The 23,111-nt window shown below is 46.1% G+C and overlaps 1 protein-coding gene across 1 annotated transcript; it reads right to left on the bottom strand.

The window, feature by feature from the left end:
• Positions 1–1,883: 1,883 nt before the first annotated feature.
• Positions 1,884–23,084, bottom strand: PRPF4 (pre-mRNA processing factor 4). Its single transcript, XM_050926515.1, has 14 exons — positions 22,932–23,084; positions 14,241–14,418; positions 12,641–12,827; positions 12,139–12,226; positions 11,134–11,213; positions 10,742–10,835; positions 9,102–9,196; positions 7,252–7,310; positions 6,693–6,816; positions 5,535–5,624; positions 3,156–3,278; positions 2,913–3,020; positions 2,704–2,822; positions 1,884–2,464 (listed from the first exon to the last, which is right to left on the bottom strand). The coding sequence occupies exons 1-14, from the start codon at positions 23,013–23,015 to the stop codon at positions 2,265–2,267; spliced, it is 1,629 nt and encodes a 542-aa protein (XP_050782472.1). The 5' UTR covers positions 23,016–23,084; the 3' UTR covers positions 1,884–2,264.
• Between the last annotated feature and the right edge of the window lie 27 nt (positions 23,085–23,111).

The raw sequence follows: 23,111 nt of genomic DNA on the forward strand, positions 1-23,111 counted from the left end.
CGCTCCTCTCAGCATATTGACCCATCCCTTCTGCTGCAGAGATTGACAAGTCTGGACTCCTTTGCGGGGAATGATAGCCTGAGGGATGGGGTGAGGCCAGGAGGAAAGAAAATAGAAGCTGGAGTCACTAAGGAAACTAAAAGGGACTGGATGGCTTCAGGAGTGGAGGCTGCTGCTTTGGATCCAGTTGTTACCATCTGAGAGCTGTCATGGGCCTCTCTACAATGAATTCCATGCTCAGCAGGCAGGTGGCTACATTTATTTAATAAAGCAAGTCCTGCTAGGTTAGAGTCCAGCTAGATCTCAGCCTGTTCCAGCAGCAGCTCCTTCCGCTGGCACCTCTATCTAAGGTCACTGTAGCTGATACAACCCAGAGGGACAGGGCTGGGTAGCTGTAGGGAACTCAGTCAAATGATGTATTGCTGCTCAATCATGTCATTTCTATTTGCCTGTAAACTACAGTGTAACCTGGTTTAAGGTACTGTCCAGAAGACCAAACATCAGTTGCTTAGTAGAGATGGATCTTAAAAGAGCAAATAAATTGGACTGGATAGCTAAGGGGACATTTTAAGTGGTGTCTCCCAGCCGGGACTGACTGAAAGTGGGGTCCCTAGTGCAGGTCTCACTGTACAGACTGGGATTATGGTAGGACTTGTTTTAGGTTTATATGCAAAGTCTGTGCTGCCCTTTAGCAGTATGTTGCCACTGCAATCCCTGGGCGGAAAGATGGCCACTCCTAGCAGACTACGTGCAGGGCATTGGTCAGCTGCCATTGTTTCCTGAGGGTAACCCTCTCAATAATGAATTAAAGGTGATGGGGCAAAGAGCAGGTGAGACCAGATGCTTTATGTAGTCAGCTAGAGAGGCAAGGAGTAACCCCACTTCCTCAGCCAAAAGGGGCCTATTTCATTCCTTTTCACTAACCATGATCCACCATAGTACTTAGGGAACTGGTGGTGGTGAAGAATTACGCTGCTACAGGCATGTACTGCTACTCTCGAGAGGAATGGGAGAAGATCATGCTGCTTCTCCCTGGCTGGGGGCACCTTTCAGAGACAGCCCCACAAAGAGATCAGCTTTTCCACACCACATGGCGATCTCCTTCACCCTGTTTAATGCACTGGTTAGTGCATACAAACAAAACACAGGGAAGGGTGCAACTGAGAACAAGCAACCCTGTATCACCCATCCACTCTCACAAATACATACACTGCTACATGCAAGGTTTTTATATTGCTGATCAAAGTGTAGGGAGAGAAGAGGGACAACAGCTGGCCTAGTGCCTCCCCCTGTAATAGGACTGCTTCCTAGGTGCACAGCTGTGGCTGGTAACAGATGCTGCAGGCCCCTCCCCCACACAGCTCCTGCACAACCAAAGTGAGCAGATACTGAGGTCACAACAGGTTTCTTAGAAACCGGCATCTGCAAAACGTCACTGGGAAGATTTGAGAAAGTGAATGTTCTCTACAGTGGGTGGCTAAAGCAAGAACCTTAAAATGAAACAAACTAGCAACAAAACTGTAACTGACATCTCTGTATGCACTCCCAGCAGACTTGCAGGCACCTTAAGCTGGAGAAGTCCAAGTTATTTGAAAGTTTTTGGTTTAATACTCTGAAGTATCAGAGAGGCAGAAGGGGATCTAGGGCAGTGGGCAGTTCAAGCCTGATTTTGCGTGAAGAGAAAACTCCCTTCTGCCCTACTGCTTAAAATTCACCCACAGCAGATGCCTAAGGGGGCATGGGCTTCCACATTCTGCAGAGATCCAGTCTCTGTGCTAGGAGAACCAATGTGCCATATTTAAATAACTGAAGCAGCTGGCTCTTTGCCAAAAGCAAGATCATTCAGGCTCCACAGCTGGGGAAAGTCTCCTACAAAACTGATCTTGAGGGTGATGCCAACTGATGGGTTTGATGGTACAGTACATCTGAAGGGGTGCGTGGGTATTTACAAACATATATAACAAAGAGTAAAGCCCATGATGAAGGGGTGGTAGAGTAGATGGCTCTCCCCAGAGCCAGGGGGTAGAGATTATACAAATCATACAAGGTGAGGTTACAGAATCACTCCAGCTCAGATCAACTCTGACTTTGGCCAACTCCCAGCACAGGGGATGCACCAGCACCATGGGGAAGCCGACATCAGCCAGCAACCCCAGCCACCATTGTAGTTGATGCAACAGTTGACTTTTTTTTTTTTTTTTTTTAATATAAAAATGCAGGGACAGCCCAGTCTGTGATATTCCCCGCCCTGGGTCACTGGCAGCTCAGAGCGACTCTGCCATCCACAACTTGAAGGTCCTGTCATATGAGCATGTTGCTATTAGCTGCCCATCTGAGGAGATATCCAGTCCCATTACTTTTCCCTCGTGGCCAGCCAGCGTTTTCAGAGGGGACCAGCCTGGGTGAGTCCAGATCTTGGCTGTGTTATCATAAGCACCGGTGAGTAGGAAGTTACCATGCGTAGCTGCAGTGAAGAAGAGGGGAAGAGGTGAGGTTTGCATGTAGAAACTGCAGCAAATAGATTGCCAACACCAGACTGCAGATTCTGGAGAGGAGTCTGCTGAGTTCTGGGATTTCTGGCTATTACCAGCACAGATTGTTCTGCAGTTTTGTTGCACATACAGCTATCCCAGCCGCATCAGTCCAGGGAATTAGGAGGAAGTGTTACTAAGCAAACCAAGGTGCGGGAGGGGAAATACTTACGTTCAAACTTCACCCCGGTCACCAGGTTCTGGTGGGCAGGTATGGTGTAGACACACTTCCTCTGGCGGAGGTCCCACACTTTGCATGTGTTGTCCCCGCTGCCTGTTGCTATGTGATATCTGCCATGAGGGGAAGGAAGAACACACTGGTCTCAGCTGGAGTTCATGCTCTCAGAACCCCTAGCTGTACCATTCCAGCTCCCTCCTTACCCATTTGGGGAGAAGTTAATCCCATAGATTTCCTTCAGGTGGCCCTCCAGGAACATGATACAGCGTCCAGTACGCAGATCCCATACCCGACCAAAGGCATCCATGCCACTGGGGAAAGAAAACTCAGCACTGACATTCCTCAAACACACAAGAGTGGTCACTAGCCTAAACAAACACACCCAGCCCAGCAAAGGTCATCTGATCCTGAGCAACAACCTTGCTAAGGTTCAAAGTAAATCTTACCCAGTCCCAGCAAGAGAGCCATCTATGTGGAAGGCGATGTCATAGACCCCCTTGCTGTGCCCCTCCTGATGGAGAATCTCCTCTTGAGCTTGCAGGTCCCAGAGGCGCCAGGAGTGATCATAGCTGGAAAAACAAAGTCATGTGTTCAACTCAATGTATTTTTCAGAATTCTAACCTTGGCTCAGACTACAAGGTATGTGGGTGCTCAGACACTGTTAGAAACAAACAGATAACTGCTTCATCAGCACATCACTGCTGGTCAACCCAGAACCTCATCTGCTGCACAGCATGGAATGACCAGGAACAAGCCTTGTCGCCCTGGTGACACCAGGAAGTCGTCAGTGTCCTGCAGTGTCCTTGCAATGTGCTGAGGAAGAGGACGCTTCCCCAGTGCCACATGACAATGGCAGCCAGCTGGCCAGCCACCAAAGGGAGCACAGATTCTGTCAATCAAATGAACATTTCACCCGCTGCGTGCCCTGCGTGGTATAAACGCAATAGCACATGCACGCCTGTGTTAGTGCTGCTGGGACAAGTCAGCCCTGTGGTCAGATGTTTGGCTGCATGTGTATTCTTTCTGTGAGCTGTACTGACTCTGGCCAGAAAGCCTGTACAGGAGGCTCCAATCAAGCTGCCCAATAAATCCACAGACTCGGATCATAGCGAAGGCACTTGGTCAGGTTTATTGTCAATGAAGCACAGTCCCGGTGCCCTGGCTCAATGGTTATAGGTACACTAACACATGTATGACTGTTGCAATGGACTACCTCAGTTAATGGTGGGACTTTCCATTATCCCCAGGCCAGCCAAAGACACTCTGAGATCTCTTTTATACATCAACACAAACAAGTTACCCTCTGAAGTAGTTAGTTGACACCCTTGATATAGCCAGTTACCACTCATCACCTTGTACATCTATATCCATCACACTGTCATCCTGACCTTATCTTTAGGATGGGTCAGTGTGTTCCTGTTATCTTTAGGGAATATGTTGGTATCAAGGTGTTTTGGTACCACCCTTCTGGAATGTGTTCATGCGAGTACTCTGTTTCGAGCACCTCTTAGGAGTGTGTGTTTTTGCAATATCTGCCCTGTTCTTGCCAGATTCTGCGAGCTGGGCCTGGCTCTAGTTCACAGCCCGATTTTGCTTTATATCAGCAAAGTTTTGACAGCTACTTTAGCCCAGGCCTCAGGCTTCACACCAGGCCCCTGACATAAGAGCTTATGTTTCAGGCCCTCTTCCTACTACAAGCATCAAAGAGCAGAGCAAAGATGCGTATTCACTGGCCACATGTGGAGAAGTGTATTTGCCCCACACTGTTAGATGCTTTCCTACAGCTCACTGCAACCAGCTTTCACTCTGTAGGCACGTTTCCTAGTAGGAGGCTGAAAGATGCAAATGACAGAATCTGAGTGAGAATTTGTTTCTCCAGGTAAGTCAGTCAGTCATAGTGACAAGCTGCCAGTTTGCAACATTTTGGTTCCAAGGGGAACTGACTGGCAGATTTCCAAAGAGTATGTGAGCTTTGGCACCCAATGCTCTGGGAAGATTGGCAGATATTTACTTAAGGGGCAGTTGGGAGAGAGGCATTATTTTTAACACCTGTGCATAGTTTGAGGGGCACGGAGGGTGAGTCCCCATTTAAACAAAGACTCAGGTGATGGTTTAAAGACCCAGGAAAAGTACATTATAACCTGCTAGTTACAGATGCAAGACACAGCAGGGAACAGAGTCTGGAGATCTCCTGGAACTGGAATGGAGGGAAGAGAAGCAGAGAGTGGGGTCACTGACTCATAAGTGTATGGCTGGGTTTCGGGACAGATCAGACCCTCTGCCCTAGGGGTATCTGGGTCTAAATAATGACTCAACAGGATCTGCTCCACTCCTTGCCCAAGCCCATTAACAGGAGAACCTCCATCCCCAGACTTATTTGCTCATGCTTTCTACTGATCAAAATCAGTGTTAACCACGGGCAGTGAGCTGATGGCACGGCTTGACAACAGGGCTTTGACAGTTGGCACATCCCAAAAGTCAGGAAGTGGTTATTCCATTAGTCAGTGTTTCCACAGGGATAAATATTATTCTGATCTCCTGTACTTTATACCCACTTGGAGACCAACAAGGTCTCACTTGAAGGGAAGAGAATGGAGGACTGTACAGGGTCCTGCCCTTTTAAGGCCCCAGCTTGGGGTAACCTGTGGTTTATTGCAAAAAATGGCTGGATGCAATCTCTGTTGGACGATTTGAGATGAGATGTGCCTCCTTACCTTGGAAATCAGTTTGCCAACCCCGCTCTGCAGACATACAGCAGCTTCTGTTTGTTATAATTTAAGAGCTAAAGCTTAGTACCCTGAGTACGGTAAATCAATGCTACATACCAAGTGGTGCCCAGGAACCTCCCAGAGGGATGCCACATCACTCGTGCCACTCTCATTGTATGGCCCTCGATATCTGCCACCGGTTCATCACTGAAAGAAACAAACCAACCCTGTTACACATTCTCTCCAGGGGGGACAGGCCTCACCCTCACTACTGCAGCCATTAGGGTCACACAGCAACATGACTAACAAAAACTTGTATGCACATGGATGTGTCTCCAGGGCTAGAAACACCCAAGAGAAGGGTCACCCCAAGAGAGAATTAATTAGAATATTAGAAGCTCCTATTGTTTTCAGGTGCTCTGAAATTAAAATAGCAGCAGCAACATAAACAATAACATTATAAATGACTGAGCTCCCTGGGGCAGGGACTATCTTGTCTGTGGCTGTATAGCACCTCCTCTGTATTACTGTAGCACCTAGAACAACACACAGTGGACATTAAATCTGAACATGACCAAGGGGAGCAGCAGCTATCACCATCCCCGTTAACCAGAACAAGTATGGAAGGAGTCACATGGTGGTCAAGAATGGGCTGATATCAGTTGTGCCAAAAATACATGCATCAGCCCAGCAGTTACTAAAAGGTTTGAAAGAGTATCAGAAAGAAAAACATTCATCCGAACAGGCCAATTAAAGAGATAACCATCTCCATGTCCACATGGGACAAATAACCAAATCCCCAGGTGCAAATTTACTGCTGCCATGCTAAACGCAATTAAAAACCATCCCTCAAAGCTAATAGGAAGGAGCTGAGGCCTTCAAAGCCACCTGCGTCTCATGCAGAGACACGCTGCAGGGCTTTCCTTTTAAAACAAGCCAGATGTCAATATCCTGCACCCCTCGTCGTTTTATTCTTGTCAGACTGAAGGCTGGACATGGCTTTTGATGACAGCCATGTCTGCTCCTGATCCCAACAAATGACTCTTTGGTAGCAAGGTGCTACATTTGGTAAATCCCTCTCTGGATACTGGTATTAACTGAGAGCCCAGACAATGTGAAAAGTTAACTACTTAGCTCCCGTGGCTGGGAATTTTCTCTTGGCAGAAGACTACAGTGAAACACTGAACTCCCAGCGCAGGGTTTTAAGACCTCAGCAGTACTTAGAATACAGTCTATCACCCAGACCTTGGCTCCACTGTCCAGTGTCATTCTGACCTTTCAAGGTTCCAGAGTTTGACAGAGCCATCAGCTGCACAAGAGGCCAGGTTGATGTCCTTCTTGTCCAGGGAGACAGTAGCCTGGGGATGGAACACTATTGCTCCTACGTTGGTGTTGTGCCCTTGGCGGGGGTGAGAATGAGAGAGAGAAAGAGAAAGTCAAAAGACTGCATGCTCTGCTGGGTGATCTCTACTTATCCCCCACCAGCTCTTCTGACAACAGGTTTTATCAGGTCAGAATTGTGCAACCAAGTTCTGGCATATTAGACATAGAACCACAGGATTCTTCCTCACTGTGGACTAGCCAGGGACTTGGACATCTGGCTAAAATATGTCAGCACAGACTAGGAAACCCCCCCACCAATTTCAATGACCAGCAACAAACAATGAGCTCATGGCACCCTCTCCAGCACTGGTGAAAGCTGCAGAGAGTCACCCACAAAGAATCCAGTTCCCAAAGCATCTTTAGCCAAATAGCAATGGTTTACATTATAACCCGACTCAGAGGGGAATAAGGGTACTTAGCAAAGAGCTTGCATCAGCAAAAGCACCTCTACCTCTTAAAGTATGAACAAGACTGCAGTCAGGCACAGACCAGAGCTTGCACAGGCCACTCCTGTTGAACACAAGAAACATGGTTAGAGTCACAGTCACAACACAAGAGGGATTGCAAACCCCAAAAGCACAGCCCAAAAACAACTAAGAAAACACAGTGTGGGGTTACTGCAGTGACTGAAATACTGGTAAATACTGATCTAACTCCCACAAGACTGATCCCTGAAGGGTTAGAGGGGGCTTTGGCAGGCAGTCCACTGAACAGAGGAGAAGTCTCCTCCCTTGACGAGTGATTGTGGATGAGGGGTTCAACCAGTAGAAGGGACAGTTCTCACTGCTCTTAGTCAATGCAAGAGCCACCTCCAATTGAGAGAGAGAGAGAGAGAGAGAGAGAGAGAGTGTGTGTGTGTGTGTGTGTGTCTCTCTCTCTCTCTCTAAGCTGCAGGCTCAGATCCTCTTTTGTGGTGCAGACACTAGAGTATGACATGATCCCACAAACCACACACTGAAAAGGCTGGGCAGAGGGCTTCAGGCACAGAAGTGAAAAGTGAGGGCATGAAATGAAGTTGCCGGGAATGCTTTGTGACCTTGCTACAAGGGGAACAGATGCTCCAAACCCTTGCTAGGCAGTGGATTCGGGTGAAGGCAGGGTTTGGAAAAGCAGGCATAAGCCCTACTGAGATCTCAAAACCCTACTAAAGGAATTTTGAACCACTGTGCAAGCGCAGAATTAATGTCCTCCACAGTCTTTTCCCCCCTACAGAATAATGGATTCTGACAAGGTGTTGAAGGGAAGCTGTGAGAGGTCACACTGAAATTACACCTTTCACCCACCAGAGGCTGATGTGGTGCCAGGAGAAGGCACCTGACTCAACGGCTGGAGCACTCAGCCATGGAGAGGCTGCCTTCCTCACAATGCCCTGCCCCACAGGTCCAGGTGAGAAGGCACGGGATATATGGGGGAGGAAGAAGGGGAGGGGGAGAGATGAACAGAGCAGCAGGGCACATGGGGCGGTCTCACACAATGGGGTTCAGAAGAGCTAGCAGGGGAGGCAGACTGGGGCAGGGGCACAGGAGGTAGTGGGGTGACATTGAGCCAGGGGCTGAATGGGCCTGGGGGTGCAGGAATACATGGAGACAGAGGCAGCTATGGCTGGCTGAGCGAAGGTGCAGGGCCACACAGGGACAAGGGGGTACAGGACCACATGGGGACATGTGCAGACATGCCTGGCTGTATGGGAAGTTGGGGTGCAGGGACACACGGGGATACAGCAGATGTACTTGACTAAATAGAAGAGGATAGGGGTCAGCCTGAGTCCGCATGGAGGATGCTCCCCAACTCCCTAACAAATCCCCGCCAACAAATCCTATTAAACAGTTCTCCTACGAACACCCAACAACCCTCTGGGTTCACTCCCAGGCTGCTTCCCAGCAATTACTTCCCCCTCCCTCAGCTCCACCATTACCCCTGAATCCCAGAAGCCTTCTCACTGCTTCTGATGGGTGCAGAAAATACATATCTGTATTGTAGTTTAAATGAATTATTATTCAAAGTTCAGTATTAATATGCCTAATAAGGGTTCTATTTGTCAAAAAACAATTTCCTGAATCTTTTTTGGTCTATATTGTTACAGACACTTGTTAATGGGTATTTTGAAATAAATTACCAAAATAACTGAAACAGGCGTGATTGTACTGTGTTAATTTGACAAAAAATATGCAGAATATTGCAGAATTTTAAAATATTCTGCACAATTAAAAAAAAAATTTGGCACGGAATTCCCCGAAGAATAAATCTCCCAGGACTCTGCCACCCCTCCCCTCCCAAAAAGTATTGTAAAAGGAAACTGACCAGCAGGCTGTGGCGAGGAGTTTGGAATTGGGACTGAAATGGCAGTAAGATATCGGGCGGTCATCCCCAATCTGACTGCAGAAATTATTCAAGGACTGCAAAGACACAGAGACAACTGACTTAAAACAGCACAAAGTAGCAAGAACCTCCCCTTTTTAAGGAGGCCATTCAAGTGACATACCTAAGCAAAGAGAACAGAGACCTTCACCAAGTCACTCTGCAAAGAGATAAACTGCCCCAGCACCATGCCAACTCCATGGAGAAGACACATTCTACCGTAGGGCAGGTCTACACTACAAAATTAAGTTGACTTAAGTCGACGAACACCACTGCAGTAATTAAAGCAGTGGTTCCCATACACACTATGTTCCTTCTGTCTGCGCTGTGCTTCCTCACCAGGAGCACTTCCACCAAGATATTGTGGGGCACTGACAGCTGTGAGTCCTGCACAGGGCGGGGCTGACAGCCGAAAGGTGATGTAAGTAATGCAGTGTCTATGTGAACACCTTGTCACCCTAACTACGTTGACCTAAGCGCGATGCCTCTCACAGAGGTGGACTTATTAAATCAATGTAGCAGGCGACTTATGCCAGTGGGATTTTTAGTGTAGACGCTTAAGAGTTAGATCAGCATAACCTCTCAGCTTGCTGGGCCCTGCATTACTGGATATGTTAGAAGGTGCACTTCAAAGTGTTGGTTCTGATCCAGAGAACCTTATGTGGTCTGGGTCTATCTTTTCCTACATACCAGGTGCAATCACCACTGATTTCGCCAGGGCTAGTGGCAGGGTGCTCTCATGAAAGAGTCCACTTATCTGAAGCTGCCCCCCTCTGGAGGTATCATGTAGAATATTACTGGCTTTAGGGCACAGTGCGAGAACGCTCTGTTAAGCTCTGAATTGGCTTCCAGAGCATTTTACAGAAGGGGGGGGTTGGTTTCCATTGACTCATTCTGAAACAATTGTTACTGTGTTGGTTTTTTCAATTGGTTTAAGGCTCCCAGGTGCCAAGGAAGCAGGTGAGCGAACAATCTTTAAAAAAAAAAGAAAACAAAACATGATCCCTCTTCCCTGCTGAGCAAGCCAGTGACAAGCCCAGGCAGTTTCTTTATCACCATAGGCTACTCATGCAGAAGTGCACAGATGTGTCTCCATTCTTTTGCCCTGCAGGCAGAGGATTAACAGAGCTGTGTGGATACAAATTTATATCCATGGATGCGGATATCCGCAGGTATAAATTGGCACTGGTGGAACTGCAGGGCTCTCCCAGGAACTGCAGTGGGGAAAGGAGCAGAATGTGGGGCCGATGCTCCCAGGAGCCAGTGCCCCATGCTGGCAGGTCCTCTGGCGCGTCCCTGCCCCCATCCCTTTCATGCAGTTGACTGCGTCTCCTGTTTGGGATATAAATTTGTATCCGTGTAGGACTTTAAGGATTAAACCCAAACACTGTCCTCTGAACCACTGATGGGACAGGACCATTTTAGGTTCAAGGCCCAGCCTGGGCACATGATCAGAGAAGGGGCAGAGCATATTAGGCAGGGCTTGGAGAATAACAAGCAGCTGGGAAGTCACTCTAGGTCAGGGAGCTTTGCTCTGCATCTCCTACTGATCACTTATGATGACAGACAAAACCACCCCTTACCCGCAGGGATTTGTGCAGTTCTTGCTTCTGGGATGTCCTGGTCGCTTCTGGGATCTCTTTGTACAGACGGGCTTCTTCCAGCCGCTTTGTTGCCCTGTGGCATGAGCAAAATTACAGTGATTATTCCTCACATCCCCCTGCTCTAGGGCTGGCATAGGTCCTGTACTCTCCTTCCTGTCGTCAAAGCTGGGCTACTGCCAGCGCTAGTCATTATGTGTACAACCCTACAGTCCTTTATGCTTGGCTCCAACCACAGCTATGAGTCCCCTGTTCTCAAGCTCCCAGCTTTGCCCACCACAGGGCAATCATTAGCTTGGTTCAACAAGTCTGCTGCTCCTTCTAACAGCTCGTATCTTCTCCCACTGTTTTCAATTTGTAACCTGGTTCCTTACCTGGGGAGCGAGTAGTTGGCGATCCACAGCCTAGCTGTTTTCAGGCTGTTTGGCCCTTCATGGTACCAAGTTTGCTGATACTAAAAAACAAACAAACCCAGAAACAGTTTGCGTGATGTCACTATTCTATTTGATGCCCTACATTGCCTCCATCACCATGGTACCAGAATGCCACTGCAGCATCTGCTGGTAAATCTGTGCTGAGAGTGGGAAGCAGCTATTTTCAGGGGTTTATAAAGTGTGTGATTAGTGTGGCTCTATTATCCCTAGAGAAGGGTTTAAGGCAGATGTGTCACACATACGGTGTCATGGACCAGATTTGGCTTGTCTGAGACGTTTCCATAGCCCACATGCCATGTTCAGATTGCGCAGTTTCAGCTTTTCATGTAATCACCGCATAGCTGTTTTAGCAGATGGAAGGGGGAAGCAAGTCCAGGGAGTGGGAAGTGAGAGTTGCTGCAAGGAAGAAAATGCAGAGAGAACAACAAAGGAAATACAAAATGAAGAGGGAGAGAAAGAAGGGCGGAGAAGGGCAGAAACAGTGGTGTGGTGGCTCAAAGTGGGTGGCAAAGACAATGAATGTTGCAATAAAGTACTTAATAGTAATTAAAAGGTTAATTACTCTAAAAGGACACATTCTGGCCTTGCTCTTAATGCAGTCCTCTCATTGCCAGCAGCAAGTTTTCTGCTGTTGAAGGAGAGGGGCATGGAGCCCTACATCTACACTTCTGGCTCATGGACAATAACTGAATGTGGAATGCAGCCCTTTCAACACAATAAATTTGACACCCCTGATTTAATAGGTTATAAAAATGGAAGCAATAGGCTTTTTCAAATGGGCAGCAGTGGCAGGAAGGGATGATGCGTGCAGTGAATTCATATTATCAGACCGTCTATTGAAATAAGAATCCACCAGGATAGAGGTCTAGAAATAATGCAGGCTGCCAAGCAGCCTCTTCCTCTCTGCATTAACAGCCAGCAGACACTAAGAATGGGAGATTTTACCTCTTCTTTGGATTTCTTAGATTTTTCATCATCTTTCTTGGTCTTTTCTAAGGCGTCTGTGCCAACCACCGAGAGGATATTTCTCAATCTGTAATGAGATGCATCAGAAGTTAACCCTATTCATTCAGCAGCAAAGAATCCTGTGGCACCTTATAGACTAACAGATGCATCTGAGGAAGTGGGTATTCACCCATGAAAGCTCATGCTCCAAAACGTCTGTTAGTCTATAAGGTGCCACAGGATTCTTTGCTGCTTTTACAGATCCAGACTAACACGGCTACCCCTCTGATACCTATTCACTCGGTGAGTCTAGATAATCTTGGTCAGGAGAGATGGTCAGTTTCTTTCACTGTCTCCTCCCCTCAACTCCTCCTACATCACCATGAAGACTCACTGGTCAACAATACTCGCTGCACTCAACATCTCAAGGAATTTGACAGGAGATTTGAATGGGGTGGGGGTGATTACCACTATTAGCCACACAAAGGACTACACACAGCACCTTTCTCTCCGTTCTGCAGGCCCCTCTCCAAACAGCGTGATGGGCTCCCCAAGTGCTCGGAGGCACGCCTTGACTTCAGAGTCATCTGTGGAAACGTTGATCTGCCTGGCACGCTTCCTGCGCTCAAACTCAGCCAACACTTCTGCCTGACGCTCACTTATGTGGTCTTCAAGATCAAAGACCTCACCTAAACCAGAAACAGAGCCATCAGATTAAAACAACAACAAATAAAATTACAGCACCAAAGGTCTGGACAATTCTAACCACTAAAAGATATATATAATTTAAAAATGATTCTCACAACCATTTAAGGCAGGGATATTTGGTACTAGCAATGGCATGTTCCTCCAGACACCCTGCTCAAATCAAGATGGAGCACTGGATATTAGGACTTGTAGTCTCAGCAGCCCCAACCTCTGTATTGAAGTACAGCAGCTGATTAAGTACAGCCCTTAGGCTTCTGACAAGCTGCCAGCATACCCAGGGTCCTACGAAATCCATTTTATTTTTGTAGATTTTTGGATTTTTAAAAAATGAATTCATTCTTCTCCAGATTTCATAGCTGGGCAAAGTTTGTGCATCTACAATTTTGGCCAAACCTAATCAAAGACTCATTAATCCTTACAAACGTCTCTAAGTCAGTTAAAAATTAATTCCATCTTTATGGGACGGGGTTTAAATCAAGATTGTTTGATACACTGACAATTAATTAGCCTTATTATACATGCATAACAATGTTCAGAATTGAATTACAATGGGAAGAGCTGATTTAAAAAAATGCCCACAATTTAAACAAAACATCCTGAAAAATATACAAGTATCAGAGGGGTAGCCGTGTTTATCGTTTTTTACAGATCTAGATTAAGAGTCCTGTGGCACCTTATAGACTAACAGAAGTATTGGAGCATAAGCTTTCATGGGTGAATACCCACTTCAGACGCATGTGAGTATTCACCCATGAAAGCTTATGCTCCAATACTTCTGTTAGTCTATAAGGTGCCACAGGACTCTTACTTTTTGCAAATATACAGTATATGGTAAAAAAAGTGACATTTTAAATCACCTTTTAAAGTAGCACTCAGTAATATGACCAATCTGACATTGCTGAACAATAACACAAGTCCACAGTAGAGTGGGTGTGTGTGTTAGGGGAGTTAGTGAGACAGCGTGTGTGTTAGGGGAGTATGTCTACATGCTGTCTCTTTAAGCAGTGCACTCACCAATGCTACCCATTGCTCAGACAGCAGCCAGGCTGAGCCAGAAGCTGGTGCAGACAGGTGCCCCTTTGTCTCCCCACTCCAGCTGAGATGGGTATACCAGCAGGGAGAGGGGGACAACCTGACATCAGTGCCCCTTCCCCGCTCCATACACCACAGCAGATCAGTGGGCTCCCAATTGAGAGCAGCTTGACTCTCCTAAGTGCGGCTATACCTAGCTCAGCCATGCAGCCCTCCCTGATGGCGTCCTGCAGCAGCCCTAGTGGCAGGGAGAGCAGGATTCCACTTAATGTTTTGATTCTGTGATTCCGTCTGTGTTCTCATTAATGCAGATTTCACAGGGTCCAAACAAGAAGAGGGTGTTACGCAGAGAGCATTCTTACCGCTGGTTATGTTAATATTGCCTGCCTCAATCGCAGCTTTCACTCTCTCTCTTCCCAGCAGCCCTGATTCTCCTTTGGCAATACGTTCCCTTTCCTTCTCCTCCAAGCTGCCATAGAAGATATGGGATCTCTTGGGTGGGGGAGCATCACTGTCCTCTGAGAGCTTGTTTTTTGTTGCCTGGAGAATAAAGGTAGGATTTCAAAAGACTTGTTAGATATTTATCTGGCTACAAAGCAGCAATTCTGCAATCTCTTCAGCTGTGTCAGACAGCATCCCCCTGTGAGAAAGAGCTAATGAGGCCATCCAGGTGAGAAGCCCTGAAATTATATATAAAGTTCATTTGAACATCGAGACTATTCACCAGAAAAACTGCGTTAAAGAAGAGTTAGCTGCAAAGTAGTTTTTAAAAAACCATACTTGTCATATTTTCTGCTTCTTTATGATGTTAACAAAAATCCTCTCAAGCTTTCCTTAAGGTAGGTGCAAATTCAAATGGCATCAGCTATTTCTGATTAACTCCCTGTGAGGACGCTCTTATTCTGAAATAAGAGTGCTGCCTCGCTCCTCTCGAGTCAGCTAAACCAGAACACACTCATGCTCCAGAAAATATGAGCATGCACACAGAGATATTCCTGAATAACTCCATGTAGAGACAAGCCCTTAAAATGTAGAGTCTGCTCTTTAGCTTTGCTGGAGGACCTCTGGGTTATATAAGGCATGTTTTAACACTCTAAATGAAAGAAGGAAGGATCTGAATCTTTCACAAGGAATTTCACTATTTGAAACATTACTTAGCCTCAGAAGCTAAATAGGTTTTACTAACAGTAAACAGAAGAAAAATTTTAAACAGTAATTCCTTCTCCACTTTAAAGCTGAACCTTCTCTGATCTTCAGATAAGAACATAAGAATGGCAATACTGGGTCAGACCAAAGGTCCATCCAGCCCTGTATCCTGTCTGCTGACAGTGGCCAATGCCAAGTGTCCCAAAGGGAATGAACCTAATAGGTAATGATCAAGTGATCTCTCTCCTGCCATCCATCTCCTCTTTCTGACAAACAGGCTAGGGACACCATTCCTTCCCCATTCTGGCTAATAGCCATTAATGGACTTAACTGCCATAAATGTATCCAGTTCTGTCATAAACAGATAAGTAAGAGTTAATAAAACAGAAGTACTTCATATCTCTTTTGCCTGTAAAGGGTTAACAAGATCTGTGAGCCTGGCTGTCACCTGACCAGAGGACCAATCAGGGGACAGGATACTTTCAAATCTTGAAGGAGGGAAGTTTGTGTGTGTGCTATTAGTTTTTGGTTGTTCACTCTGGGTTCTGAGAGGGACCAGACATGCAACCAGGTTTCTCTCCAATCTCTCCGATACAGGCTCTTATAAGTTCAAAATTGTGAGTACTAGGCAGATAAGGCAAGTTAGGCTTATGTTTGTTTTCTTTATTTGCAAATGTGTATTTTGGCTGGGAGGAGTTCAAATTTGTATTTTGCTGAAAGGATTTTAATTTGTACTTGTATTCTTAGGCTGGGAGGGTATTTCCAGCGTCTATAGCTGAAGGACCTTGTAACATATTCCATCTTAAATTTACAAACATAATTTTTACTGTTTTTTCTTTCTTTAATTAAAAGCTTTTCTTGTTTAAGAACCTGATTGTTTTTTTATTCTGGTGAGACCCCAGGGAATTGGGTCTGGATCCACCAGGGAATTGGTGCGGAGAAAGGAGGGAAGGGGGAGAAAAAGGTTAATTTCTCTCTGTGTTAGGATTACTTTCTCTCTCAGGGAGTATCTGGGAGGGGGAGAGAGAAGGAGGGGGGTAGGTGAATTTTCCTCTCTGTTTTGAGATTCAAGGAGTTTGAATCACAGTGATCTTCCAAGGTAACCCAGGGAGGGGAAGTCTGGGAGAGGCAACGGTGAGGCAAAGGGTTTACTTTCCTTGTGTTAAGATCCAGAGGGTCTGGATCTTAGGGGTCCCCGGGCAAGGTTTTGGGGGGACAAGAGTGTACCAGGCACTGGAATTCCTGGTTGGTGGCAGTGCAACAAGTACTAAGCTGGTAATTGAGCTTAGAGGAATTCATGCTGGTACCCCATCTTTTGGACGCTAAGGTTCAGAGTGGGGAATTATACCATTACAAGTTCTCTTTTAAATCCTGTTATAGTTAGAGCCTTCACACCCTCCTCAGGCAAGAAATTCCACAGGTTGACTGTGTGCTGTGTGAAGAACTTCCTTTTATTTGTTTTAAACCTGCTACCCATTAATTTCATTTGATGGCCCCTAGTTCTTACATTATGGGAACAAGTAAATAATTTTCCCCTATTCAATTTCTCCTCACCACTCATGATTTTATAGACCTCTATCATATCCCCCCTTTGTCTCCTCTTTTCCAAGCTGAAAAGTCCTAGCCTCTTTACTCTCTCCTCATATGGGACCTGTTCCAAACCCCTAATCATTCTGGTTGCCCTTCTCTGAACCTTTTCTAATGCCAGTATATCTTTTTTCAGATTAGGAGAACACACCTGTATGCAGTATTCAAGATGTGGGCGTACCATGGATTTCTATAAGTGCAATAAGATATTTTCTGCCTTATTCTCTGTCCCTTTTTAAATGATTCCTAACATCCTGTTTGCTTTTTTGACTGCCGCTGCACACTGTGTGGATGTCTTCAGAGAACTATCCACGTCTCCAAGAACTCTTTCCTGATTAGTTGTAGCTAAATTCACCCCCATCATATTGTATGTATAGTTGGGGATATTTTTTCCAATGTGCATTACTTTACATTTATCCACATTAAATTTCATTTGCCATTTTGTTGCCCAATCACTTAGTTTTGTGAGATCTTTTTGAAGTTCTTCACAATTTGCTTTGGTCTTAACTATCTTGAGCAGTTAGTATCATCTGCAAATTTTGCCACCTCACTGTTTACCCCTTTCTCCCGATCATTCATGAATAAGTTGAATGGGATTGGTCCTAGGACTGACCCTTGGGAACACCACTAGTTACCCCTCTCCATTCTGAAAATTTACCATTTATTCCTACCCTTCGTTCCCTGTTTTTTAACCAGTTCAAGGTATGAAAGGATCTTCCCTCTTAACCCCTGACAACTTAATTTACGCAAGAGCCTTTGGTGAGGGACCTTGTCAAAGGCTTTCTGGAAATCTAAGTACACTACGTCCACTGGATCCACCTTGTCCACATGTTCGTTGACTCCTTCAAAGAACGCTAATAGATTAGTAAAACATAATTTCCCTTTACTGAAACCATGTTGAGTTTTGCCCAACAATTGATGTTCTTCTATGTGTCTGACAATTTTATTCTTTACTATTGTTTCAACTAATTTGCCCGGTACTGATGTAAGACTTACCAGTCTGTAATTGCTGGGATTACCTCTAGAGCTCCTTTTAAATATTGGTGTTACATTAGCTATCTTCCAGTCACTGGGTACAGAAGCTGTTTTAAAGGATAGGTTACATACCATAGTTAATAAATCCACAATTTCACGAGTTGAGTTCTTTCAGAACTCTTGGGTAAATGCCATCTGGTCCTGGTGACTTGTTACTGTTAAGTTTATCAATTAATTCCAAAACTCTCCTCTAATGACACTTCAATCTGTGACAATCTCTCAGATTTGTCACCTACAAAGGATGGCTCAGGTTTGGGAATCTGCCCAACTGTGAAGACTGAAGCAAAGAATTAATTTAGTTTCTCTGCGATGACTTTATCGTCTTTAAGGGCTCTATTGGTTGTTTAGCAGGCTTCCTCCTTCTGATACACTTAAAAAGCATTTTGTTATTACCATTTAAGTTTTTGGCTAGCTGTTCTTCAAACTCCTTTTTGGCTTTTTTTATTACACTTTTACACTTAATTTGGCAGTGTTTATGCTCCTATTTACCTCACTAGGATTTGACTTCCACTTTTTAAAAGATGCCCTTTTATCTCTTACTGCTTCTTTCACATGGTTGTTACGCCAGGGTGGCTCTTTTTTAGTTCTTTTACTATGTTTTTTAATTTGGGGCATACGTTTAAGTTGGGCCTCAATTATGGTGTCTTTGAAAAGTGTCCATGCAGCTTGCAGGGATTTCACTCCAGTCACTGTACTTTTTAATTTCTGTTTACCTAACCTCCTCATTTTTGCGTGGTTCCCCTTTCTGAAATTAAATGCCAGAGTGTTGGGCAGCTGAGGTGTTCTTCCCACCAACAGGAATGTTAAATGTTATATTATGGTCACTATTTCCAAGCGGTCCTGTTATAGTTACCTCTTTGACTAGATCCTGGGCTCCATTCAGGACTAAATCGAGAATTGCCTCTCCCCTTGTGGGTTCCTCTACAGCTGCTCCAATAAGCAGTCATTTAAAGTATCAAGAAATTTTGTCTCTGCATTTCGTCCTGAGGTGACATGGACCCAGTCAATACGGGGATAATTGAAATCCCCCACCATTACTGAGCTCTTTATTTTGATAGCCTCTCTAATCTCCCTTAGCATTTCATAGTCACTATCACTGTCCTGGTGAGGTAGTCGACAATAGATCTCTACTGTTATATTCTTATTAGAGCATGGAATTCCTATCCAAAGAGATTCTATGGAACATGTGGATTCGTTTAAGATTTTTACTTCATTTGATTCTACATTCTCTTTCACATACAGTGCCACTCCCTCACCCCGCACAACCTGTTCTGTCTTTCCGATACATTTTGTACCCCAGAATGATTGCGTCCCATTGATTGTCCTCACTCCACCAGGTTTCCGTAATATCCTCCTTTAATATAAGACACTCTAGTTCACACATATTATTTAGACATCTAGCATTTGTGTACAATCACTTTAAAAACTTGTCACTGTTTATTTGTCTGCCCTTTTCTGATGTGTCCGATTCTTTTTTATGTGAATGTTTCTCATCTGATCTGGCCCATTCTTTATACTCGTCCATCCTCTCCTCCTGACTAAAACCTAGAGAATCTCTATCAGTAGACTCTCCTCTAAGAGAAGTCTCTGTCTGATGCACTTGGTCCTCTGCAGCAATCGGCTTTCCCCCATCTCTTAGTTTAAAAACTGCTCTGCAACCTTTTTAATGTTAAGTGCCAGCAGTTTGGATCCACTTGGGTTTAGGTGCAGTCCATCCTTCCTGTATACATTCCCCCATCCCAAAAGTTTCCCCAGTTCCTAATAAACCTAATCCCCTTCTCCCTACACCATCATCTCATCCATGCACTGAGACTCTGAAGCTCTGCCTGCCTACCTAGCACTGCGCATGGAACTGGGAGCATTTCTGAGAATGCTACCATAGAGGTCCTGGATTTCAGTCTCTTTCCTAGCAGCCTAAATTTGGCCTCCAGGATGTCTCTCCTACCCTTCCCTATGTCATTGGTACCTACATGTACCACAACCACCAGCTCCTCCCCAGCACTACACATAAGTCTGTCTAGATGCCTCGAGAGATCCGCAATCTTCGCACCAGGCAGACAAGTCATCATGGTTCTCCCGATCATCACAAACCCTGCTATCAACGTTTCTAATTATTGAATCTCCCTTTACTAACACCTGCCTTTTCCTAATGACTGGAGTTCCCTCCCACAGAGAGGTAACCTCAGTACAAGAGGATACCCCAACATCATCTGAAAGGAAGGTCCCAACTATGGGAAGGTTTCCCTCTGCTCCTTCCTTCTGATCACAATTGTCACCATTTCACAAGTTCTCCATCAGAGAATCTTTTAATATAGACAGGTCCTTAATTTTTCCTGTAGAAAACAAGCGGGAAAAACAAACGTTAAAAACCTACTCTTTCTTCCCTTCTTTATCCGCCAGATAGAAGCAAAAAGAGACTATTTGCAGGACACCTTTAAGACTGACAATGTTTTTCAATGGAATCCAGCTAATATGCACAACAAAATTACACTCCCTACAAATAATTAAGACCTTCAAAAGCAAAAAGGTGCCAGACTGTTGGAAAATGTAGCTGTAACGCTGAGGGATTCACTGAGCTCCTTCCCCTTTATAACACATTTCACTGATATCCTGACCCACTACACTTCCCAGTTTTTCCAAAATAAACACAAAGGTCAAACCAACCAGTTACGAGATTATAATAGTCTATTCCCTATGTAAAGGATCCATTTCCAATGATTTCATAACATCTTTGGACACAATCCCATGTTCAGATGCTCTTATTCTGGAACAAGAGTGCCCTAAATGGTCCAAGTTACTAGACATTTTCCCCAGTTAATGTATGGCTCTTATTAAGCCTTTGGTGGACCAAAGTGAAAACGGTATTTGAAAAAGAGTTAGGCCTACAGATGGGCATGAGACTGGCACACATTGGATTACGCTGTGCGTGTGCCCAAGAGGTTTGCTAACCAGCCAGTAGGCACAGGACCTGAGTGGGTCAAGAGTAAACGCTAGAGCCATTGTACTTGAGCAAACCCCAGGCACTGGAAATTCTAACCCAGCCATAATCTGCGGCTATAATCTGCCTCTGTCAAAGGGTGTTGTTTTTTTCATTTTGAGGAAATGCAATCTGAGCACAGCAGAAAATTCAAAAGGTGTTCACACTATTTTTTAAAAGAAAATAAATTACACAGGCAAATGCCTCCTGGGATGTGAGGGTTTAAAGGGTGGAGAAGAAGTGTGGGAGAGGGATTTGGGGCAGGAGCATAGGAGAGGGGATTAAGGGCAGGGGAACAAATGGGTATGGGTGATAAGGGATGGATAATATGGAAGTGTTGGGAAGAGACTGGGGCAGGGGACACCTGTCAGTCCCATTTTCGCTCCTCCCATGTGTGCAGGGATCTGGAGGTATCAGAGCCCCAGACTCCTCTACCTGCTCCCCTACGTGAGCTGGCATCTAGGGAAGCCCTGCCCCTCTACGTGGGGAGCTGAGAACAGGCATGTTAGGAACATGCACCAAGAACACACTGCTGAGAGATGGGGTGAGGAGCAGAGAACAGATGCTTGACATGTGTCACAGGCACTCAAGCACTGGCACTGGAGAAAAGGGATAGGAACACTGCCTCAGGGTATGTCTACACAAACTGCTACAGTGGCTCGGCTGCAGCTGTGCTACTGTGGCACTTCAGTGAAGACATTACCTTCTCTGATGGAAGGGGTTCTCCCACTGGCATAAGTAAACCACTTCCCTGAGAGATGGTACCTAAATCCAGAGGAGAACTCTGCTGTCCACCTAGCTCAGTCTACACTGGGGGTTAGATCCATTTAACTATGCTGCTCAGGGGTGAGGATTTTTCACATACCTGAGCAACGCAGTTATACTGACTTAATGCCTTAGTGTAGATCAGGCTTCAGATGAACAGAGCAGTTACACATCTCAGAGCTATTGTTTCAGGCTCTATACATCTCCATGGGGCATTCCTCTTCACAGGATTACATCACAGTGTGCTCAATTGGCCTCTCCATACACCTCTCTGAGCCTCCTATGCTGGAGTTGGATATGTAGAACCTTTCCAAGGGCTTGTCTACACCACATAGCTTTTAGCAACAAGGCTGCGTTTATTGCTAAAAGTCAGTGTGCGTAAAAGCTCTTTTTCGGTACTTTGTCGGCACTTTTGCTGACAAAATACTTCCAGCCCCCCAAATGGCGTTAGCTTTGTGGACAAAGCTGCGTTCACACTGCTATTTGCATCGACAAAACTTGTGTCTTTCGGGGGGAGGGGAGGAGCTTTTTTAAGTACCTGTGAAAGACAGAAGTTTTGTCGACAACTTCACAGTGTAGACAAGCCCCAAGTCACAACATCTCTTTATGCTTCTGTTTCCGCATCTGTACAATGAGGATAAAGTGCTCTGAGATTTACCGATGAAAAGCACATTACATAAGATCTAGGTATTATCATTGTTGCCTAGCCACAGCAGTGTCTCAACTACCATCCTAAATAACTACTACTTCCAAAATGATCACTAAGGCTGTGTCTACTTTCAGTGCTAAAACTTCTGCCGTTCAGTTTTTTTTTTGTTGTGGAAAAAAAACCACCACCACCCCCGAGCAACAAAAGTTTTAGTGCTGAAAAGCCCCAGTACAGACAGTGCTTTATTGCTGGGAGCATAAAGCTACCATCGCTCGCTCAGGGTGTTGTTTTTTTTAATAAACAAAAGAGCTCTCCCCCAGTGATAAAGCGTGATTACACTGCCCATGTCACAATGCTGCCGTGGCTGCGCTGTAACGTGGGCAGTGTAGAAATACCCTTACACTGAACACCCACATTTCTCTTTATGTTCAAAAGGGTAACACATTCACGGCCAAAGAACTTCGTTCGCACAGAGTGACGCCTGCCCAGTTCAGTCTGGTTTCCTCCAACCCTGAGGCTCAGCAGATCTCAGACTTTTGAAAGGCAATGCAGTGAATTACCTTGGCTCTGCCCATCACACAGCCCTGCTCTCTGCCTGGGCCCTGTGCGGCACCGGGGCGCCCTACTCCTGCCTAGCCCAGACTCCCCGCCAAACAGGTCATTACAGCCTCTGCCCCTGCACCAGGCGCCCACCGCCCTCGCGGCCCCCGGCCTCTGAGCACAGGCCAGGCTCGGAGCGGGCTCCCCCCCAGCACCGCACACCAGGCACGGTCCACCCGCCGCCCCATGCTCGGCGGGCGGGCACCTCAGCGCCGCGGCCTCCGGAGCGACACCGGCGGGAAGCTGCGCAACGGCCCCCCCGCTGCCCTAGGAGCGCCCCGAGTGAGACCCTACCCGCGGGGATGGAGCCGGGCCCGGCTGAGGAAGCGGGGCCCGCCCCGGGGCGACACGCACGGCGGGGGCCCGCGAGGAAGCCATGCCGCTCAAGAGGGGCACGGAGACCAGCGCCACGGGCCGGGCCTCGCATCCACTTCCGGGTCACGGGGTGGAAGGGCTGTGTGTGCTTCCGGGTTA

This window comes from Gopherus flavomarginatus, chromosome 17 (genome assembly GCF_025201925.1).
Source record: "Gopherus flavomarginatus isolate rGopFla2 chromosome 17, rGopFla2.mat.asm, whole genome shotgun sequence".
Lineage (NCBI taxonomy): Eukaryota > Metazoa > Chordata > Testudines > Testudinidae > Gopherus > Gopherus flavomarginatus.

Bases quoted from the DNA above. Each gene is read 5' to 3' on its own strand.
- PRPF4 (XM_050926515.1), bottom strand. From the start codon at position 23,015: ATGGCTTCCTCGCGGGCCCCCGCCGTGCGTGTCGCCCCGGGGCGGGCC. The intron at 12,227-12,640 runs GTGCTGTGTGTA...ATCTCATTACAG, and splicing joins CCTGCAGAACGGAGAGAAAG to ATTGAGAAATATCCTCTCGG. The intron at 2,465-2,703 runs GTAAGTATTTCC...TCTTCACTGCAG, and splicing joins GACCGGGGTGAAGTTTGAAC to CTACGCATGGTAACTTCCTA.